The following is a 21,148-nucleotide window of genomic DNA, read 5'->3' as shown; positions in this document are numbered from 1 at the left end:
TATCCCCAATTTAGATATAGTGCAAAAAAACACAATTTCTTTCCTTTTATTCTGTGCTTTAGCGGTCCCTAATATATGAGACCACTTGGTATAGTCTTCTAAAGCATTGAGCCCTGGTATTTCTTCGACCGTTACGAGATTTGTATGGACTCCAAGTTGTTCTGATGTTGGTCTGCTGTTACATGCTCTGGATCCTTGCAGCATTTTCCATTTACAAATACAGCACCAAAGATAATTCATATAGTTAATTTCTTGGAATTGACTATGGAGCAAGAACTTTTAAACTTGAATGGATTAACATTAAAAAATAACATAAATTGATATTCAATGAATTTGTATGATTATACGAATTGATATTCAATGAATTTTATGTTACAAATTAAATTTTAGCCGTGTTAAATGTGGACTAGCTTACTTTAGGAATAATGAGTCAAACTATGCTCAAAATTTTAAGGTTAATGTTCAAACTTTAAAAGCTCAATCCTAGAAATTCATTTGGTTGGTAAGTAGTTTTAACTCTCTACCTTAATGTTAGGGCCGGTGATAAAAATAAAATTACGAGAATAATTACGTCAGTGGAAAAATTAATTGTGACACACAGATATTTACATGGTTCACCCCTAACTGTTTAGGGCTACGTCCATAGGATAAATTCTGAATTATTCTTCCACTATTAAAAATAGTAGGTTTACAGAGAGAGTAATACAAAAATAATGGCCTCAAAAGTGTTTCTCAAGAATACCCCAAATTATCTCACTATTTTTTTCTCTACCCTAGTTTTAGAACCCTTTCTAAAACTCTCTCTCTCTCTCTCTCTCTCTCTCTCTCTCTCTCTCTCTCTCTCTCTCTCTCTCTCTCTCTCTCTCTCTCTCTCTCTCTCTCTCTCTCTCTCTCTCTCTCTCTATATATATATATATATATATATATATATATATTCTTCCTCGTTGGTGTGATTTAAGAAGCATTCTTCTCCTATATTTATTTATAGGAGAAGAAAGCAAGGGCATGAGTTGTGTATAGTTCATGCAAGCTGCGCATGAGCTGTACACAGCTGATCTTGTCTTTCTCCTTTTTTTTTTTTTTTTTTAAATATTCAACATGTGTGGGTCCCACTGAGTGGGCACCACCACAACAAATCTTCTCCGGCACACTCAAGTGGGGATGTTAGCCATACCAGCTATCTTTCTGCAAGTGACAAGCTTCTCCGTAGATAAAGCTTTAGTCATCATATCAGCGCCATTATTATTAGTATGAATCTTTTCAATCTGAAATAACTTCATCTCCAGTGCTTCACGTATCCAATGATACCTTACATCAATGTGCTTTGGCTGAGATGTATCGTGCTTTGGCTATCACATAACAGAGTGTACTTCTCTTGTTCTATTCTCAATTCTTGTAGGAATTTCTTCATCCACAAGAGTTCTTTGCTAGGTTCTGTAATGGCGATATATTCCGCCTCAGTGGATGAGAGTGCAACACATTTTTGTAATTTTGATTGCCAAGAAACCGCTGCTCTTGCAAAGGTCATCAGATATCCAGAAGTTGATTTGCGCGAATCAACATCACCACCCATATTTGCATTTGTGTAATCATCTAACACAGGTCTATTATCACCAAAACATAAGTAGATTTTGGAAGTGCCCTTAAGATACCTGAGAATCCACTTCACTGCATTCCAATTTTCTTTACTTGGATTTGAAAGAAATGGGCTAACAACACCAACAACATGAGCAATATCCAATCTTGTGCATACCATGGTGTACATCAAGCTGCCAACGGCAGATGCATAAGGAATCTTCTTTAGTTCTTCTTTTTCTTTCTCACTTGAAGGACATTGACTGAGACTTAATTTGAAATGACCTGCAAGTGGAGTACAAACTAGTTTCGCATTTCACATATTGAATTTGCTAAGAACTTTCTCGATGTACTTCTCTTGAGACAGTCACAACTTTCTCTTTTTCCTGTCTCTGGAGATCTTCATTCCGAGAATCTGTTTTGCCGATCCCAAATCCTTCATGGCAAATGATTTTCCAAGCTCATTTTTCAAGCTCTCAATTTTCTTAACATCTTGGCCCACAATAAGCATATGATCCACATATAACAAGAGAATAATAAAGTCACCTTCTACGAACTTTTTCACAAATACAGAGTGACCAGAAGTAGTTTTTTCATACCCGTGATTTACCATAAAAGAGTCAAACTTTTTGTACCACTGTCTTGGAGCTTGTTTAAGGCCAGACAAGCTCTTCTGCAATTTACACAACAGGTGTTCTTTGCCTTTGACTCTGAATCCTTCTAGCTGCTCCATATAAATTTCCTCCTCTAAGTTACCATGGAGGAAAGCGGTCTTTACATCAAGTTGCTCGATCTCGAAATTCATGCTAGCTGCTAAACCAAGCACAACTCTGATAGAAGACATCTTGACTACTGGTGAGAAAATTTCTTTTAAGTCCACTCCTTTCTTCTGACTGAAACCCTTCACAACTAGTCTCGCCTTGTACCTTGGTTGTGAGTTGTTCTGTTCAGTCTTCAACCTAAACACCCATTTGTTTTTCAGTGCCTTCTTACCTTGAGGCAGTTTCACCAACTCATATAAGTCTGGTTCTCATGCAAGGACTCCATCTCATCTTGCATGGCTTTCCACCACTCATTCTTTTTACAATCTTCCATTGCCTCCTGGTAGTTCTCTAGTTCTCCCCCTTGAGTCAACAAGTCATGCTCATTAGGAAAATATCTCTGGGAAGGTATCCTGCCTCTCGCAGATCTTCTCAATTGAGTAGTTCTTCTGTAGGACCTGGTTCAGCATCATTCTGAACTGGTTCACCATTGTCTTCTTCATCATTTTGTGGTTCTACACGAGGTTCTACGTCAAGACTAATAAGAAACTCATTGATAGACTTTGGCTTTTCATTTTTCTCAAAGTCTTCAATGGTTTGGTCTTCCAGGAATACTACATCTCTACTTCTGATGAGCTTCTTTTCAACTCGATCCCATAATCTGTACCCAAAATCATCATGTCCATAGCCCAAGAAGACACACTGCTTTGACTTCGAATTAGGCTTGGATCTTTCATCTTTTGGAATATGAACAAAAGCCCTGTTGCCAGTTATTCTAAGATGATCGTAAGAAATATTTTTCCCTGACCACACCTTTTCTGGAACATCTCCATTGAGGGAGGTTGAAGGTGAAAGGTTGATTAAGTAAACTGCAGTACTCATTGCTTCAGCCCAAAAGGTTTTTGGAAGTTTGACATAAGAGAGGATACATCTAACCCTTTCAACAGTGGTCCTGTTCATTCTCTCTGCAACTCCATTCTGTTGTGGAGTTTTGGGAACTGTCTTCTGAAGTCTGATGCTGTGTTCTGAGCAATACTTCTCAAATGGTCCTGCGTACTCACCACCATTATCAGCTCTAACACATTTCAACTTTCTTCCCGTTTGTCTTTCAACACTGACATGAAAGACTTTAAACATATCCAACACCTGGTCTTTTGACTTTATTGGTAAAGCCCACACCTTTTTAGAATGGTCATTGTAACACCCCTTCCCGGTCCACCGTAAACCCGAATGAACCGAACCGAGACGCTACAAACTGGTTGACTGTATGGCCTGACATGCTGAAGTCATAATGTATATTGAATATAATAGCATGCTGATGTTGTATACAAAAATAATGTAATTTATATTTACAAAACATGATACTAGTGTCAAAATGAAATGGGCCCAACTGTGTGCCCTGTACATGCCATGAAAAGGATAGACAAAAGATACACATCCAAATGAGTAGCTACCCTGAAGACTGAGTCTTCTACAGATGAACTGCAGCAGTTGTAAGCTGACTCTCTACGGTCCAAACTCAAAACCTGCGAGTTAAACAGGTAACTCGCTGAGCAAATAAAGCTCAGTGGATATCTCAACAGATAAAGAAACAATTAAACACATATATGTATAGAAAGAACCATGTAAACACATATGGCACATATAAGCACACACATCATGATACTTTCATGATACCTTGATTATCTTTTGTACTGTTTATAATACTGTATAATGCATGAAATGTTATGTTAATATATCTGTATGGCTCCATAAGGTTATAGTGAAACCGAAGTGATAAGAAAAACTGTATGAAACTGGATGAATACTGTATGCTTGGCTGCTATGGTCCATATATAATCATATCCACTCAACGGCCTATAGCCGGAGTATCAAACTGTATGAGGTGCAGATCTGCTATCCTATATCACAACATAGCCTTATCTACATGGTTTTTACCTAACCTCAATGGAGCATAATGTTGGTATTGTAAATAATATAACACAACATCATATTAATAGTTCATAACTTCATAATTCATAATGTTTATTTGATTTCACATCATTTGCATGCTTGCATGTTGTTTTGATACATGTTCTCATGTTGTATTTGATGTTAAAATGATTGGAGGCATATAAGTGAAGCAAAGGAATACAATTGCATTGAAAATGAAGTCCAAAAATGCATGAAAACACAAGTCGCGAGCGCGTACTTGAAAGTCGCGAGCGCGTAAAGCACCAAATGAGAGACAGTGAGTTATCGGGCACAAGTCGCGAGCGCGTAGAGTGCAAAATGAGAGACAGTGAGTTCCCAGGCCAAATTCGCGAGCGCGCGATGAAGGTCGCGAGCGCTTACAGGCTAAGGACCAAGTACGCGAGCGCGCACTTGAAAGTCGCGAGCGCGAGAAGTGCCAAATGAGAGTCAGAGAGTTTCAGGTGAAAGTCGCGAGCGAGCATTTGAAAATCGCGAGCGCGAGAAGGCAACGCGAGCTCGTCATGCGATTCGCGCGCGCGCTTCGCGTTTTCCAGCCTGCACAGTCTGTACTCTTTTGGTCATATCTCTCAATATACAACTCCGATTTGGATGATTCAAAAACCCATGTAAAGCTAACACATAGAGGAACAAATAACTCTTCTATGACACTTCCTAATTCCATCATTAAATGGGGTCAAAATCAAGATGAAGTTACTGGTAAAATTTCCAGCAAGCCCTGTTTCAACATAAACTCAATATGTACTTCATTTATTCAATACCTCCCCTGTTCTCCCCTGTTTCTCACCATTACCAGTCCTCCCACTCAACATGAAGCAATATCTTGTCTCACTAGCAACACACCACACAATTCTCATGCAAAGAAAATGGAAAATAACAAGAGATATCAAACCTTTACTCCAAAAGCTTGAGCTCCTCTTTAACTTCTTTTTTCTACACTCTTTGAACTCCCTTCACCTATAAATAAGAATTCTTATAAATTCTAAAATAATAGCACCAAATGATTCAATTATGAACTTCAAGAAGGTTTACTTACTTGGATAGAAGAAAAATTGAAGTTAAGGCTTAACTACCATTAAAATTGAAAGGAAGGTGGAAGAGGAAAGGAAGAAAATGAAGAAGATGAAGATAAAGATGAAAAATGGAAAAGTGAAGTGATAATCACGGGTAGGCCATCAAAAATCAAGGGATTTTATGTAAAACTTCCTAACTGGTACCTCAATCAGCAAAAGGCTATCACTTAATACCCAAGCTTGATCTTTTAATGCAAATAAATCCTCACCCATATGCTTTGATCTTTTTCTCTCACTCAAGTAACTCCACTTATAAACCCATTCTACCCCAACCGGGTTTGGTTTGGCCCGACTCAACTCGACCCCATGAAATGACTCGACTCAATGCTAAGACTCGACTCGGTAGGATGTCACAGTCATCAATAAAGCTAACACAATATGAGCAACCACTCAAGGATTTGTCAACCATTGAGTAAACATCAATGTGTACCAATTCTAGAATACCAGGCCTTCTAGAAGGAGAAGGGGATCTTTGAAAGGAGACTCTATGTTGTTTACCAGACAAACAATCAGTGCATATTTTTAAGGGCAAACCTTTCAAAGACAACATTTTTTTCTTGGTGAGAGTCTCCATTCCTTTCTCACTCAAATGACCAAGTCTTTGTGCCACAACTCAGCAGATGAATCTTTAACTGCATTCACCACTCTTGTGCAAACTTTGGTCTGGGTGTAGTAGAGGGTGTTGAACTTTCTTCCTCTTTCGAACACCAGGTTACCTTTGGAAAGCTTCCAAGTTCTGTTGACAAACAGATTTGCATAACCCAATTCATCAAGACAATGAACTGAGATCAGATTGAAATTTGCCGTAAGAGTGTATCTCACATCTTCTAACCAGAGATCATAACCACTATTGGTTTTGATGCATACTGTTCCAATGTCGCAATTTTTCACATATGTGCCATTCAAAGTCTTGACATGGCCGTAATCTCCGAGGGTAAGTGATGAAAAATATTCCTTCTTTGAAGAAATATGATAAAACATGCAGAGTTAATAATCCAAAGAGATTGTTGACTTGTGGAACACTCACTGAGACTAGCGTGAGAAATTAGCGCACTACCATCACCAAGTGCGTCAACATCAATAGCTATTGAGGCTACATCTGTATCGTCTTTCTTTTCCTCATCATTTTCTTTGGCTCGTTCCTTCTTCCACTTTCTGCAGTGCCTTTGGATGTGCCTGGGCTTACCACAATGATAGCAAGTGACACCTTTTCTTGACTTTGATCTTCTCTGTGAATTGTCACGTTTGTCTAGATTTTGGGGGTATCTGGTTTTGCTTCTCCCCTTCCTTTCTGTAACTGTAACGAGTGCATCTGAGTTGCTACTCGTACCATTCTCCTTACGTCTGGTTTCTTCATTCAGAATACTTTCCTTAACTGTGGTTAAGGTTAGATTCCCCTCTAACACATTACTCAGCGTAACAATCAGCGTTTCCCAAATGTCTGGCAAGGAACTCAATAAGAATAGTGCTTGCACCTGGTTGTCTAGCACTATTTTTGACGTCGTCAGTTGGTTCAAAATTTCTTGAAATTTGCCCAAGTGATTGGAAGCACTTTCGCCATCTCTGTACTTTAGATTTACAAGCTTTCTAATTAAAAAAGCTTTGTTCTGGGTGTTCTTTCGCTCGTACATGTTCTCCAACTTCTTCCAGATTGAATAGGCATCTTTCTCATGAGCGATATGATTTATGACGCTCATTTCAACAGACTGCCTGATAGTTGTGACTGCGTTTCTGTTAGTCGACTTCTAATCAGTCTCATTTATTGAAGTTGGTCTGACTCCTTTCAACTCAATCATTTCAAAGAGATCTTTGCAGCATAGAAGATCTTCCATTAATATCTTTCATACTGAATAGTTTGATAAGTTGAGTCTAACCATTGTGCCTCTTGTTCTATCGTCCATTTTTGACTTGTGCAGAATATTATCACCAATAGAAACCGTATGTGTGAATAGTAACAATATACGTGAATAGTAATAATATACATGAATAGTAACTGTACATGTGAATAGTACTATGTGTGAATATTGCTGGGCTTACTTAACTCCAATAGTACTGTTCACTACCAAATTTGAGTTATTATTTGACTATTCATCTCTAGGTTGATTCTGCAATGTCTTTTCGAACGGACTGCATCAATGGACTTGTCGTAATTTTCTTTTCGTCGTGGTATATTTATTTTCAAAATATATCCACGGATCCGGTACCACTATCTAATCGGTTGGACCTACCGAAACCAAGCTTTGATACCACTTGTTAGGACCGGTGATAAAAAAAAATTACAAGAATAATTACGGCAGCGAAAAAATAAAACTGTGACACACAGATATTTACGTGGTTCACCATTAACTGTTTAGGGCTACGTGCACGAGACAAACTCTAAATTATTTTTCCACTATTAAAAATAGTAGGCTTACAAAGAGAGTAATATAAAAATAGTGGCACTTACAAGTGTTCCCCAAAAACACCCCAAATTTTCTTCACTATCTTTTTCTCTACCCTAGTTTTAGAACCCTTTCTAAAACTCTCTCTCTCTCTCTCTCTCTCTCTCTCTCTCTCTCTCTCTCTCTCTCTCTCTCTCTCTCTCTCTCTCTCTCTCTCTCTCTCTCTCTCTCTCTCTCTCTCTCTCTCTCTCTCTCTCTCTATATATATATATATATATATATATTTTTTTTTTCTTCTTCGTTGGTGTGATTTAAGAAGCATTCTTCTCCTATATTTATAGAAGAAGAAAGCATGGGCATGAGCTATGCATAGTTCATGCAACTGCGCATGAGCTGTACACAGCTCATCTTGCCATTCTTTTTTTTTTTTTTAATATTCAACATGTGTGGGTCCCATTGAGTGGGCACCACACAACACTTATTGACTGAAATTTGATTCTTGGTGTCCGACCACAAATTAGGATATTTTTCCCTAAATTATATATCTCTAATTATTAATTTTCATCGTTATATTTCGATATAATAAAGGAAAAAAATAAATTTATTTTCCTTTGTTTGGAAAGAAATAAAATATTATTGTTGAAAATTTACAATTATACTTTCATTTATTTTATAATAAAATGTAATTCTAGTTATTTTGAGGTTTTTAGATAATTCAATAAAAATAAGTGAAATTCTCACTTTCCTTTATTTTTTCTCTTTAAATTCGGGAGCTTCAAAACATGTGGAGTCTAGTGGAAAATACGTGAAATATTTCTTCTTTCAATATTTTTTTCCCAAACAAAGCAAAAAACACATTTTCTAGATATTTTTATGGTTATTTTCATTAAAATTGATAAAATTGGAATATTAATGCTATTTGGATTTTTCAACAGTAGCAATTTCACGTTTGGGTTGAGATTTGAGGATGGTATTGATTAATTAAACTCTTTTCAACAAAAGTAATTTCAGATTTTAAATCTCTTAAACTTAATACAGTCCACTTAAGTTGATCCAACTTTCTATTAATCAAGGTTGATGCATTTCTGAAATATGAGCGTGTGACTTGTTATAATTGATCCTATTGACAGTACAGAGAGTGAGTCTATCATCTTGATAGAGATAATTTTTATTGCTTCTTACATCAAAATGTTAGATAAACAGTTGTTTGATGAAAAATCATTTAAGTGTTTCATTTCCTCTCAAAATAAGTATATAGATCCAATAAGTGATATTATTATAAAAATAAGTAATCATTTAAATTATTTTTTTTTATCGTTTGCCTTATATGCAAATACAACATTATCATAGAGATGGTAAACAAACTGCAAACACTTGTAAAATGAACTAGTGAGAGAGGCATATACCATATATACTCTTCACCCTTATTATTATTATTATAAGCTCAACAAATACAATATCATAAAGATTGTCATATAAACAACCTTTTTAATTTATTTATTCATTAGTAAATTAAAAACCCTGAAATTAAATTAACATCTCCAAATTATAATCCATTTCATACTTAATAGGATGAAGTAGAGTCAAAGCTATTAAGGTCTGATGGATTAACCCATTCATCTTTTTGCAGTTTAGTCACTAATTCCTTATCAATATGGAATGCTCTTGCCAAAAGATCAGGATTAACTGCTGGCACAGCTCCAAATATTGTATTTGCTGATGTTACCACACCTGGATTTTGACTGTTCAATGCAGCTAAAGCAACTGCAGGAGTTTTGCCAATGTTCATTTGGAAGTGAATGAGCCCAAATGGGAATACAAAAACATCTCCTGGCTTTAAAATCTTGGCGAAAAGCCGGTGATCGGGATTTGAAGTGATAAAACCGGCATATATGGTTCCTTCTAAGACAGTGATAATCTCTGCTGCTCGAGGATGGTTGTGAGGTGGGTTTACACCACCAGGTGAATAATCAATACGAACAATGGAAAGACCATTGGTGTTAAGGCCAGGAATCTCTTCTACTGTTAAGAGATTTGTGCGGATTCCAAGTTGTTTTGAGGTTTCTCTAGCGTTGTTAAGTCCAGAAAAGGAAAAGTCGTCAGCTGTTACATGTTCTGGATCCTTGCAAAATTTTCCATTTACGAATACTGCATGCACAAAATAAGATCAAAAGCCATGTTTAGCAATTATGCATTACAATCCATAGCATGAATAATGAGCTAATAAGACATGCATAAAATTAATCTGAAACTCTAGAAAGAAATTAAATATACATACCGCCAGAGCTGTAGTCTTCCGTCGCCACACACAAGTCTTGAAGAGGACTAGGATCATAGGCAATGGCAAATGAGGAAGCCATAGCCAAAACACCAAGAGCTATAAGTAAATTAGCCATTTTCACTATTGTGCTTAAAGTTGTTCTTTATGTGTTATGAACTTGGTTTTGGTAAGAGATGATGAGAAATATTGCATGGAATGCATGGCTATTTATAGATGAGGGTTTTAATTATAATTTATTACTCTTATTAGCAAGAGACAAGAGTTATTATTAATCAAAGTTGCGTAACCACTTATATTTCCACAAGTAGAATGGTTATTGTTTTGTTTTCCAATTTCAATAAAGACCATAGAATTTTGATTTTGCATAGAAAATAGCAAATTTTGTATTTTCTTTCTGTTTAATATAGATACATTTTTTTGACACGTGATTATCAAATTACTTTGTCCAGTCACTTTAGTTCCTTAATTTTTTTTTTATTCAAACTAAATGTTCTTCTTCAAAATTGCTACAATATAATAATTGTATTTTAGTAAATTTCCCATTTTGAATAAAAAATAATTCGATTTATATTTTGATGTGCTATAATGTTTTCAATTCCAAAATGATGTGGTATATTTTGATAGATAAAATCTAAATTTGTAGTCAGACAATGAATTTTAATAATATTGAGATTGTGTTTCTAATTACTACTAATATTTTTGTATTATAATAATAATAATAATAATAATAATAATAATAATACATCGATTAACTATTATCAAGCTCGAACTAAATTGAAATAAAAATGATCTCATAATCTAATGATCTCAACTAATAAATTAATCAAGATTTTCTTCAAAATTGGTATAATTTTAATTTTATTGCTGCTGCAACTAATAATCTATCCAAAAATGACCCACGTGGTTATCCTCTTTATTGAAAATGATATGCTTCAAGTGTAATTGAATTAAATTTCCTTTAAGTCGCCTGTCCACATTGAAATTATACTGATACATATTGGATTTTCTATTTGATTTTGCTATCCAATTCAACATTTTTTCTCTTATTTATCAATTGGACATCAAATAGCTGAATTTATTGGACATCAAATATTGATTAAATTGGTCTTATATTTATTGATATCAAAACAAAAAAAATATATAAATGAGATCTTGCGTTCGAGTCATGTTCAATAAAATTAACTGTTTTAGTAATTATTAGATGTTTTAAACTCTAAATATTAATATAAAAATCAAAATCATGCTACTAAATCCTATAAATAATAGAGTTAATCAAATCATTAAAAGTTATATCAAAAGCTATTACGGAACTTAGTCTAGACGAGAAAATAAAAGAAAACTTTGTATTTAAACAGAATGGGTTTTTCGTCTTGTTTTAGAACCAACCTTAAAAAATATAATACTTATGTCCACAACTAAGGATGTCCCAATCATTGCAGTTTTCTTTGACTACGGATTATACTAAAAATGCAAACGTTGCTATCCAATTTGCCTGCCTGATTCATTGAACGAAAGGTTTTAGTAATGAGCCAGCACTTTAAGGCTTTCTAGGTTCTAAACTGAGATTAAAACTGATTTCTAAGTTTCAGAAATGGCTAGTTGATTTTGATTTCAATTATTGTTCGCCTCTGTTTTTTTTTTCTTTATTTTTTTTTTCAATTTGGGATTGAAATCGAATATCTGGTTCTTGATTGTCTCTCTTTATGAATGCTTTTTTAGATCGAATTTCTTGAATTTACGGAAATCATCCATCAATGTACCTTACTACTTGAATCTAATCGGTATCTATTAGAAGATATATACATATATATGAAAACAAAGATGGATATACTTTTTGTAGCGAAGAAATAAGCCTCGTATTGTCAACCATAGGAGCAACCATAACGTATAGAAAATATCCTTTGAACCACAGTCTAAGAGCACCTTGCCTTAGCAATCAGGGCTTTATGAGTGACTGAGAGATGGAAAGACGAGAGAGATTAAGAAAACCTATTTTCTGCTATGAATAATGATGGATTACGTAAAATAATACAGATAAGATATGAATAAATTATTTATATCTAGAAAGAATAAATATTATCATAATAGTATTTATTTAATTAATTAATTATCATAAATTCTAACAGTATTACCTAAACCGTGCATTTTTGGCGTGTTACGTTTGAGTGGATAATGGTCTTATTGCTTGGCCTAGCGTTTAGGCGCAGCCTTCTTTCTTGTTCCTTTTCTAGTTTCTATACAATTGTTTTGTTTGTTCTGTTTTGCATGTACCCTACCCACTAACCTTTGTCTTTTAATAAAGTCCTATTTACTGGAAAAGAAAATAATTCAATTTTAAAATTTTAAAATATTAAGTTATAAAATATTAATAATTTTCATAACCTTTTTAAAAATTTAAATTTAATTTTATACATAATAATTTAATTTCGATTAATAATTTTAACTAAACATAATTTCAAAATTGTTGATTCAAATGCTCATTAATTATATACATACTAAAAATAAAAATTTTAAAATGGTCTAATATATAAATTCACTCGTTTATTTCACAGTATCTTCATTAACTTTACGAGAGATCTATTATGTTATTAAAATTACGAATTATGGTAATATTACACACCTATTCATACTAACAACAATAGTTTTTTAGTATTTTTGATATTTACATGTAAATATTAATTTGATTTGTATTTATCACAATTTTTAGAATAATATTTTCACATTTTTTACTATTTAATAAATATTTAATTGATCTAAATTTAAAAATTAAAATATTTAATACAAAAAATTTTGTAAGTTGAAGCATTTAATAAGTGCAATTTTATAAATTAAAAAGTTTAATGAATGTTTTTTTTTTCATAAACTTAAAAGTTATATTTATGGAAAAACGTTTATAAAGAAGACAGTCACTAATTCGAAAACGAGATTAGTATATAGTCAAAAGGAACTCAAGGAAATATTGACAAAAAAAAAAAAAAAAAAAAATCCAATAGTTTCTGGCAGTTATATAAACAATTACAGCCAAAAATCATCAGATAGCTGGAAGGGGGAAAGCTCTATTGGGTAAGTTGGATATGAAAATTCTTTTTTCATAAATAAAAAATAAAAAAACCATTAAAAACCATTAAAGCTATAGAATACAAATAAACCATTAAAAACCACCCAACCCATCCAAATTGAACTAAACCACATTCATTGGTTTGGTTCAATTTGAGTTTGTTTTATAGTTTGATTCGGCTTGAATATTTTTATAAATTATCATGTTATATATTTATTTTGAATATATTTTCAAACCGAACCTTAAACATCCCTAATATATATTTCTTAAAAGACATGATTATGAATCTAAACCTTAACGAAGAAAACTAACCAAAAGCATTTTATTTGTTTTTTTCTTCTTATTTTTAAATTCTTAATATAAAACGTTAACTAATGAAGTTGCAAGACAATCCAAAATTTTAAATTTAGGAAATTGAAATATGCAATGTAATCAAAAGACCAAAACTTAAGATTTTTTATTCTCATAAGAGTGTTTTCACCGACTTGATAAGTAAAACAGAGAGTTACACTTGTACATAGCCCACAACACACTTTTGGCCTAGTAAGTCGTACAGTGAAATAAAAATAAATTAATTAATAAAATTTTGAAAATTTTATGAGCGGCGCCTTTGCTAGCGCCTTGTCTGAGCCACCTCTGGTCATATTATCAGAGTTTCTGATCATTATATAAGCAAAAACTGAAAAATTGCCAAACGAATCAACAACAAGATAGCTCGAAGGGGGAAAGCTATTGAACAAGTTGCAGTAGACACAACAAGAAAGAAAAGACAGAGAAGAGGAAGAAGAAGAAGAATTTAGAGAAAAACAATTTTGGTATATATGGGTTTTGTTAAATAATTTGCTTATTGGCCTCTGCCCTCTGGTAATTTCAAAAGAAAGTTTGGCATATAATATTGATACATTCTTTCCAATTTTTTTGGACCAAAAAGCTTTGAGGGTATTCCTGTCTATCTGACTTTTATAGTTTAAAGGAATCTGTTCAGGAAGATAGACGTGCTACATTAAATTGCAATAGTGCATCATCACACATGAGATATAAAACCAACTCAGTGATATATATATACACACTAGTGATAGAACCCGCACGATGCGCGAAACAATATTTAAGAATAAAATAATTTTTTATAACTTCGAAACAAATACAACACGAAATTAGATGTTGACACGAACATAACATGTTTAACCTGCTTAATATCATAAACAGGTTAAGTGGGTCTTGTTAACCTATATACAACACACTTAACCTACTTATAGTATTTTTAACTTTTAACCTATTTAACTCTAATTATATTTAAAAATAAATTTTCACATGTAAAATGCATAAATTTTTCAAGATTTATAATTAAAATAAAAAAGTAATACAACAATAAAATTTAAATAAGTTTTTAGTTGGAGTATTTATATTTAATAATAAAATTACCTTTTTACTCTTAAATAAATGGGTTACTCGCCTAACCCATGTGTCAACCCATGACACAACACGTTTATATTCATGTCATAAATATGTGACTCATTTATGATACGAACTCGTTCAACCTCAATCCTAACCTATTTATTTCGAGTGTTAGGGGAATCGTGTTCGCGTGTCGTGACCCATTTTGACACCCCTAGTATGACCTGGGTCAAAACATGCACACACATTATTAATGTAGTTTTCAATAGTGATAATAATTTTGAGAATTTAACTAATTATATTGAAATAAGAAATTAAGTACTTTTTTTTTATTTTATGTTTATGATTTACTATAAATGACTGTTTATTTATTTAAAATATTAATGTAATATACTTATTTAGTATGGTGTGTCCTAAGCGTTTGGATCTCCTACTTTTTTTAAAATTATCGTTACAGGTGATGAATTATTTTTTTAATTTATTTTTATTTATTAATGAATAATGAAAAAAAATAAGAAGGGACACAATTTTTTCGGAAAAACTTTTATTACTTATTTTCTTTGGATAAAAGAAAATAAAATTAATTTTTCTCTACAAATTTATGTTTATAGTTTTTTATTTTCCTTCTAATTTGAAGAGAAAATTATCAGAACTCTTTTCCCTTATATTCCTTTCTTATTTTCAAAAAAAATAGTTTTTGCTAATTAATATTTATTTAGTTTTTCCTCCTATATGATATTATTTGAAAATATAATTATTTTTTCCCTTATAATTCGAACGGTGCGCAGGGTAATATTAAAAGATGAAATAATATTTTATAACATTATTCAAAAATAGTAAAATTGTATAATAAAATTATAAATTGAATCTTATTGAGATATGCTGAAAAGTTACGATGCTAAGATATATCTTCTTAAGTATTATGCGAAGATTTTCATAAGGTATGTATGTAACACCCCTTCCCGGTCCACCCGTTAACCCGAATGAACCGAGCCGAGACGCTACAATCTGGTTGAACTTATATCCTGTCATGCTGATATCATACTGTATGCAAAATAAGAATATAAACACTCCCAGTTACACTCTAAACTTCCAACATCTCCAAGAATCATCATAACACAATAACCCTTTATATATATATCTTCACATAATTGTATAAATCCTCAAAGTATTTAATATCTAGCAATTAATTTCATTCAGAATCTATATCAAGTTTTCATGACCTAATCATACCAACTATAGTAAACTATTTCATCTTCAATCATTTCATAAATATTATTCTTATCTCCAACTACTTACACCAAAATAATTACATGTTTCACTTATATTTACAATCACATAAGCTCTAACAATAAAAGAATTATACATGCCATAAATCTTAATACATGCCATAATTCTTAATTATACATCTCTCAATCTATTATGACCAAATTAAGCACTTCTGCTTTGATAGGACTCCTCAAGTCTTCAAGTAGCAACCACGATCTTCAACCTGCGCGTGATGAAAATCGACGCGCTGAGTATAAAACTCAGTGGTGCTCATAATTCACATACTAAACAAAGTGCGATGGCAACTAACTTCAAATACCAATTTCATAAAGCATTGATACTCATAGAATCAGTAAATTTTAACATGAATGTCTCTTTGTAGCAACGAATAAACTTCTAATTCATAAACATAATTACTCTACTTCTCTCATAACTCCTTTACATGAACCGTATATTACACATTATGATACTATCATGGTCTTACCTGCTGTTCATTGTGTTGTCTGCATGAAATCAATAAATATGTAAGAATACATAACAGTATATGTTCATTGTCTTACTTGCTATTCATTATGCTGTATGACTTATGCCCTTTTAGTCACATCATATAAATTATGATTAATAACAACTCATGACTGTATGGCTTCTTAAGAATTAAATAAATAAACTTGTGAGCATATATAACATTATACTTTCATGATCTTACCTGATGTTCTTTATGCTGTATGAACTCTGCAACTTTGATTAAACTCAGTGAATATCACAATGAATGAAAAAACATATAAGCACATACATATGTGGAAATAAATACACATTTACTCGCATATGGAATGTAAGCACACATATCATGATACTGTCATGTTTCACTTGATGATCTTTCTTGCTGTATAGTATACTGTATGATTCATGCAATGTTATGTCAAGATATCTGTATGGCTCCATAAGGTTATAGCGAAACCGAAGTGATAAGATAAACTGTATGAATACTGTAGGCTATAGGCCCCGAACCGGATTCGCCTATGCCACTGTATGACCTAGTGAGATACTGTCCGCTTTGGTGCCCCTAACCTGATTTGCACTGCACGGTTTAATCATATCCACTCAACGGCCTGTAGCCGGAGTTCCAAACTATATGGGGCGCAGATCTGCTATTCTATGTCGCGACATAGCCTTATCTACATGGTTTCTCCCTAACCTCAATGGAGCTTATTATGTACATGTCAATAATATAACACCATAATACATAAGTGGTTGCATAACTTCATAGTTCATCATGTTGATTTGATTTCACATCATATGAATGTTTGTATGTTGTTTTCATCCATGTTCTTATGTTGTATTTTTGTTGAAAAATGATTGGATGCATGCATGTTGAGCAAAGGAATGTAATTACATAGCAAATGAAAGGCAAAAGAGTGTCAAAGCATCAGTCGCGAGCGCGACATTCCAAGTCGCGAGCGCGAGATGCTTCCCAGAGAGAAGTCGCGAGCTCGTCTTCAAACCTCGCGAGCGCGAGAAATGCATTTGAGAGTCAGAGGGCTTTCTGGCTCAAGTCGCGACCGCGTATGTGAAAGTCGCGAGCGCGACTTGTGCATCCTGAGAGTCAGTGTGTTTCTGGCTGAAGTCGCGACCGCGCAGCACAAGTCGCGAGCGCGAGATGAAGTCGCGAGCGCGCTTGTGTGATTCGCGAGCGCGAGATGCGCACACTGAGAGTCAGAGAGCTTCTGGCCAAAGTCGCGACCGCGCATGTGAAAGTCGCGAGCGCGACTTGCTTTCCAGACCGCGCGAGCGCGCGACGTGTTTCCAGATTGTGCAGTCTGTGTTCTTTTGGCCATAACTCTCAATATACAACTCCAAATTGAATGATTCAAAAGCCCACGTAAAGATAACACATAGAGGAACAAATAACTCTTCTAAGACAATTCCTAGTTCCATCATTAAATAGGGTCAAAATCAAGATGAAGTTGCTGGTAAAATTTCCAGCAACCTCTGGTTCAGCATAAACTCATTCCATCCCCTGTTTTCTCACCATTACCAGTCCTCCCACTCAACATGAAGCAATATTATCTCATTAACAACACACCACACAATTTCTCATGCAAAGATATTGATTAAACTAAAAGAGATAGCACACCTTTACGCCAATAAGTTTAAGCTCTTCTTTTAGCTTCCTTCTACCTTTGGCTCACCTCTCCTATACAATAAAGTTCTTATAAATTATCTAATAGGATCACCAAATGAGTCAAGTATGAAATTCAAGAAGGTTTACTTACTTGGATAGAATAGAAGTTGAATTAATGCTTAGCTCCCATTAAAATCTTCCCCACCATTAAACGTGATGGAGAAAAGAAAGTATAAGAGGAAAGTAGAGGAAGAAGATGAAGATAAGGATGAAGAAATGAAAATGAAATGGAATCCACGGGTAGTCTCTAGAATGTCATTGATTTATATATGAAAATTACCAAATGGTACCTCAAGTGTCAAAATGATACAACTCAATACCTCAACTTTACACTTTAGTGAAATCAAGTCCTAATCCTTATACTTTGATCTTTTTGTTTCCTTCAAGTAGGTCCACTTCTTTTCCTTATTTCAATTACATCCCATTCTAGTCCACTCTAGAATCTAATGGATCGAACCGGGTTTTGGATCAGCCCGACTCGACTCTAAGCAACGACCCGATTCAATAGAAAAATGGGATGTTACAATGTAATAGCAAAAGTCATGTATGGTAGGACCTACATAAAAAAATGCATACACACCATTTATATATTTTTCAATAGTGATAATAATTTTGGGAATCGAACTATTGAAATAAGAAATTAAGTATTTTTTATTTTATGTTTATGATTTATTATAAATGATTGTTTATTTATTTAAAATATTAATGTGTTACTTATTTAGTGTAGTGTGTTCTAAGCATATGGATGTCCTACTTTTTAAAAATTGTCGTATCTGTACGTTCACGTATCTCGTGTCCCGTGTCCGTGCAACCTAGCTCTTGATATATGAGACTATTCTTTACACTAAGCTAATCAACCAAGATTTTTTTTATTACTGATAAAAATAAAGTGTTTTTTTTTTTTATTTGCTTTTGTGTCATTGAAATAAGAAATTAAGTATTTTTTTATTTTATGTTTATGATTTATTATAAATGATTGTTTATTTATTTGAAATGTTAATATATTACTTATTAGAGTACTATGTCTTAAACGTGTGAATGTTTTACCTTTTTCAGAAATTGTAGTATACGTACGTTCCAATATCGTGTCCTGTGTCCATGCTAACTCCTGGTATATAAGAGTGCTCCTTACATCAAGTTAATCAACCAATATTATTTTTATTACCAATAAAAATAAAGTTTTTTTTAATTTGCTTTTGTGTCATAGAAATAAGAAATTAAGTATTTTTTTTATTTTTTGTTTATGATTTATTGTAAATGATTATTTATTTATTTGAAATATTAATGTATTACTTATTTAATATACTATGTCCTAAGCGTGTGGATGTCCTACATTTTTTTAAAATTGTCGTATCTTGTTTCCTTGCAACATAGCTCCTACTATACGAGACTACTCTATATACCGAGCTAATCAACCAAGGATTTTTTATTACCAATAAAAAATTAATTTTTTTTGTAATTTGTTTTTGTGTCATTGAAATAAGAAATTAAGTTTTTTTTTTATTTTGTGTTTATAATTTGTTATAAATGATTATATATTTATTTGAAATATTAATATATTACTTATCTAGTGTACTGTGTTACAAGCGTGTGAATGTCTTGCATTTTTTAAAAATTATCGTATTTTGTACATTCTTGTATCTCATGTCCTATGTTTGTGTAATTTAGCTCGTGGTATATAAAACTGCTCCATACACCAAGCTAATCAACTAAGTTTTTTTATTACCAATAAAAAGAAGTGTTTTTTTTTTTTAATTTGCTTTTGTGTCATTGAAATAAGAAATTTAGTGTTTTTTTTATTTTGTGTTTATTATTAATGATATGTTTATTTATTTTAAATATTAATATATTACTTATTTAGTGTAATGTGTTTTAATCGAGCACATGTCCTACTTTTTTTAAAAATTATTGTATCTCATACATTCCGCATCTCGTATCCCATTTCTATTGCAACTCAGCTCTTGGTATATGAGACTACTCTATACACTAAACTAATCAACCAATATTTTTTATTACTAATAAAAAATAAAGTATTTTTAAATATTTTTTGTGTCATTGAAATAAGAAATTAAGTTTTTATTTTATTTTATGTTTATAATTTATTATAAATCATTGTTTATTTATTTGAATTATTAATGTATTACTTATTTAGTATAACGTGTCCTAAGTGTGTGGATGCCTTACTTTTTTAAAAATTATCGTATCCCATACGTTTCAATTTATAGTTTTTAAATTGCTTATATATTATTTATTTAATAGTAATATATTGTTTATTCACACTCTTTTTAAGCGTGGGGATTACTTATTAATTGTTTTATAAGAAGAAATAAATTTATGTTAATATATTAAATTAAATGCTAGAGATAATCTTTTTTATAGATATTATCCTGATAGAGGGATTATCTGAAAATATAAAACAATGGATCTTTTTACAATGTTTACAATTGTGCTAAATTGTGTGAATTCTAACATCTATCATTCTATAATCCAAAATAATACCAAGTGACAAATTGTGCTACTTACACTTGGCTTCCATACGAAGCAAACTACCCTGTTTTTATATATTATATAGATAGATATAGATTTTTCAATAGTGATAATAATTTTGAGAATTTAACTAATTATATTGAAATAAGAAATTAAGTTTTTTATTTTATATTTATTATTTATTACAAGTGATTGTTTGTTGATTATCATATCCGTATGTTTTTGTATCTCGTATCATGTATCTGTGCAACATAGCTTCTGGTATATAAGACTATCTCATACATCAAGATAATCATTAAAATAAGAAATTAAATAGTTTTTATTTTATAGTTTGGGGCTTATGTATTTTAATGTTAATTTTAATTTAAACTAATTATATTAAAATAAAAAAGTAAGTATTTTTTTATTTTTTATTTTTTTATTTATTATCATATATTTCAGTACGTTCCGTATCTCGTGTTCTGTGTCCATGCAATCTAGCTTTTGGTATATAAGACTACCCCATACATCAAGGTAATCATTAAAATAAGAAATTAAATAGTTTTTTATTTTATAGTTTGGGTTATATGCATTTTAATTTTAATTTAAACTAATTATATTAAAATAAAAATTAAGCATTTTTTATTCTATGTTTTTTATTTATTATAAATCATTGTTTATTTATTATCATATATTCCGTACGTTTCGTATCTCGTATCCTGTGTCCGTGCAACTT

At 32.3% G+C, this 21,148-nt stretch overlaps 1 protein-coding gene across 1 annotated transcript; it reads right to left on the bottom strand.

Annotated features, from left to right (window-relative positions):
• Positions 1-9,138: 9,138 nt before the first annotated feature.
• On the bottom strand, positions 9,139-10,205 carry LOC119369629 (germin-like protein subfamily 1 member 13). The gene is made up of 2 exons (XM_089715970.1): positions 10,040-10,205; positions 9,139-9,909 (listed from the first exon to the last, which is right to left on the bottom strand). Exons 1-2 carry the CDS (start codon positions 10,155-10,157, stop codon positions 9,326-9,328), a joined length of 702 nt encoding a protein of 233 aa, XP_089572096.1. The 5' UTR covers positions 10,158-10,205; the 3' UTR covers positions 9,139-9,325.
• Positions 10,206-21,148: the final 10,943 nt, after the last annotated feature.

Source organism: Jatropha curcas, chromosome 11 (genome assembly GCF_041381405.1).
Source record: "Jatropha curcas cultivar XTBG-Jc1 chromosome 11, XTBG_Jcur_1.0, whole genome shotgun sequence".
Classification (NCBI taxonomy): domain Eukaryota; kingdom Viridiplantae; phylum Streptophyta; class Magnoliopsida; order Malpighiales; family Euphorbiaceae; genus Jatropha; species Jatropha curcas.
Note: the sequence above shows the minus strand (reverse complement) of the source record. Positions and strands in the feature narration are given on the sequence as shown.

What these genes read in the sequence shown, in the direction of transcription:
- LOC119369629 (XM_089715970.1), bottom strand. Translation starts at nt 10,157, where the DNA reads ATGGCTAATTTACTTATAGCTCTTGGTGTTTTGGCTATGGCTTCCTCA. An exon ending in GGAAGACTACAGCTCTGGCG is followed by an intron (nt 9,910 to 10,039) that starts GTATGTATATTT and finishes TTGTGCATGCAG; the next exon opens with TATTCGTAAATGGAAAATTT.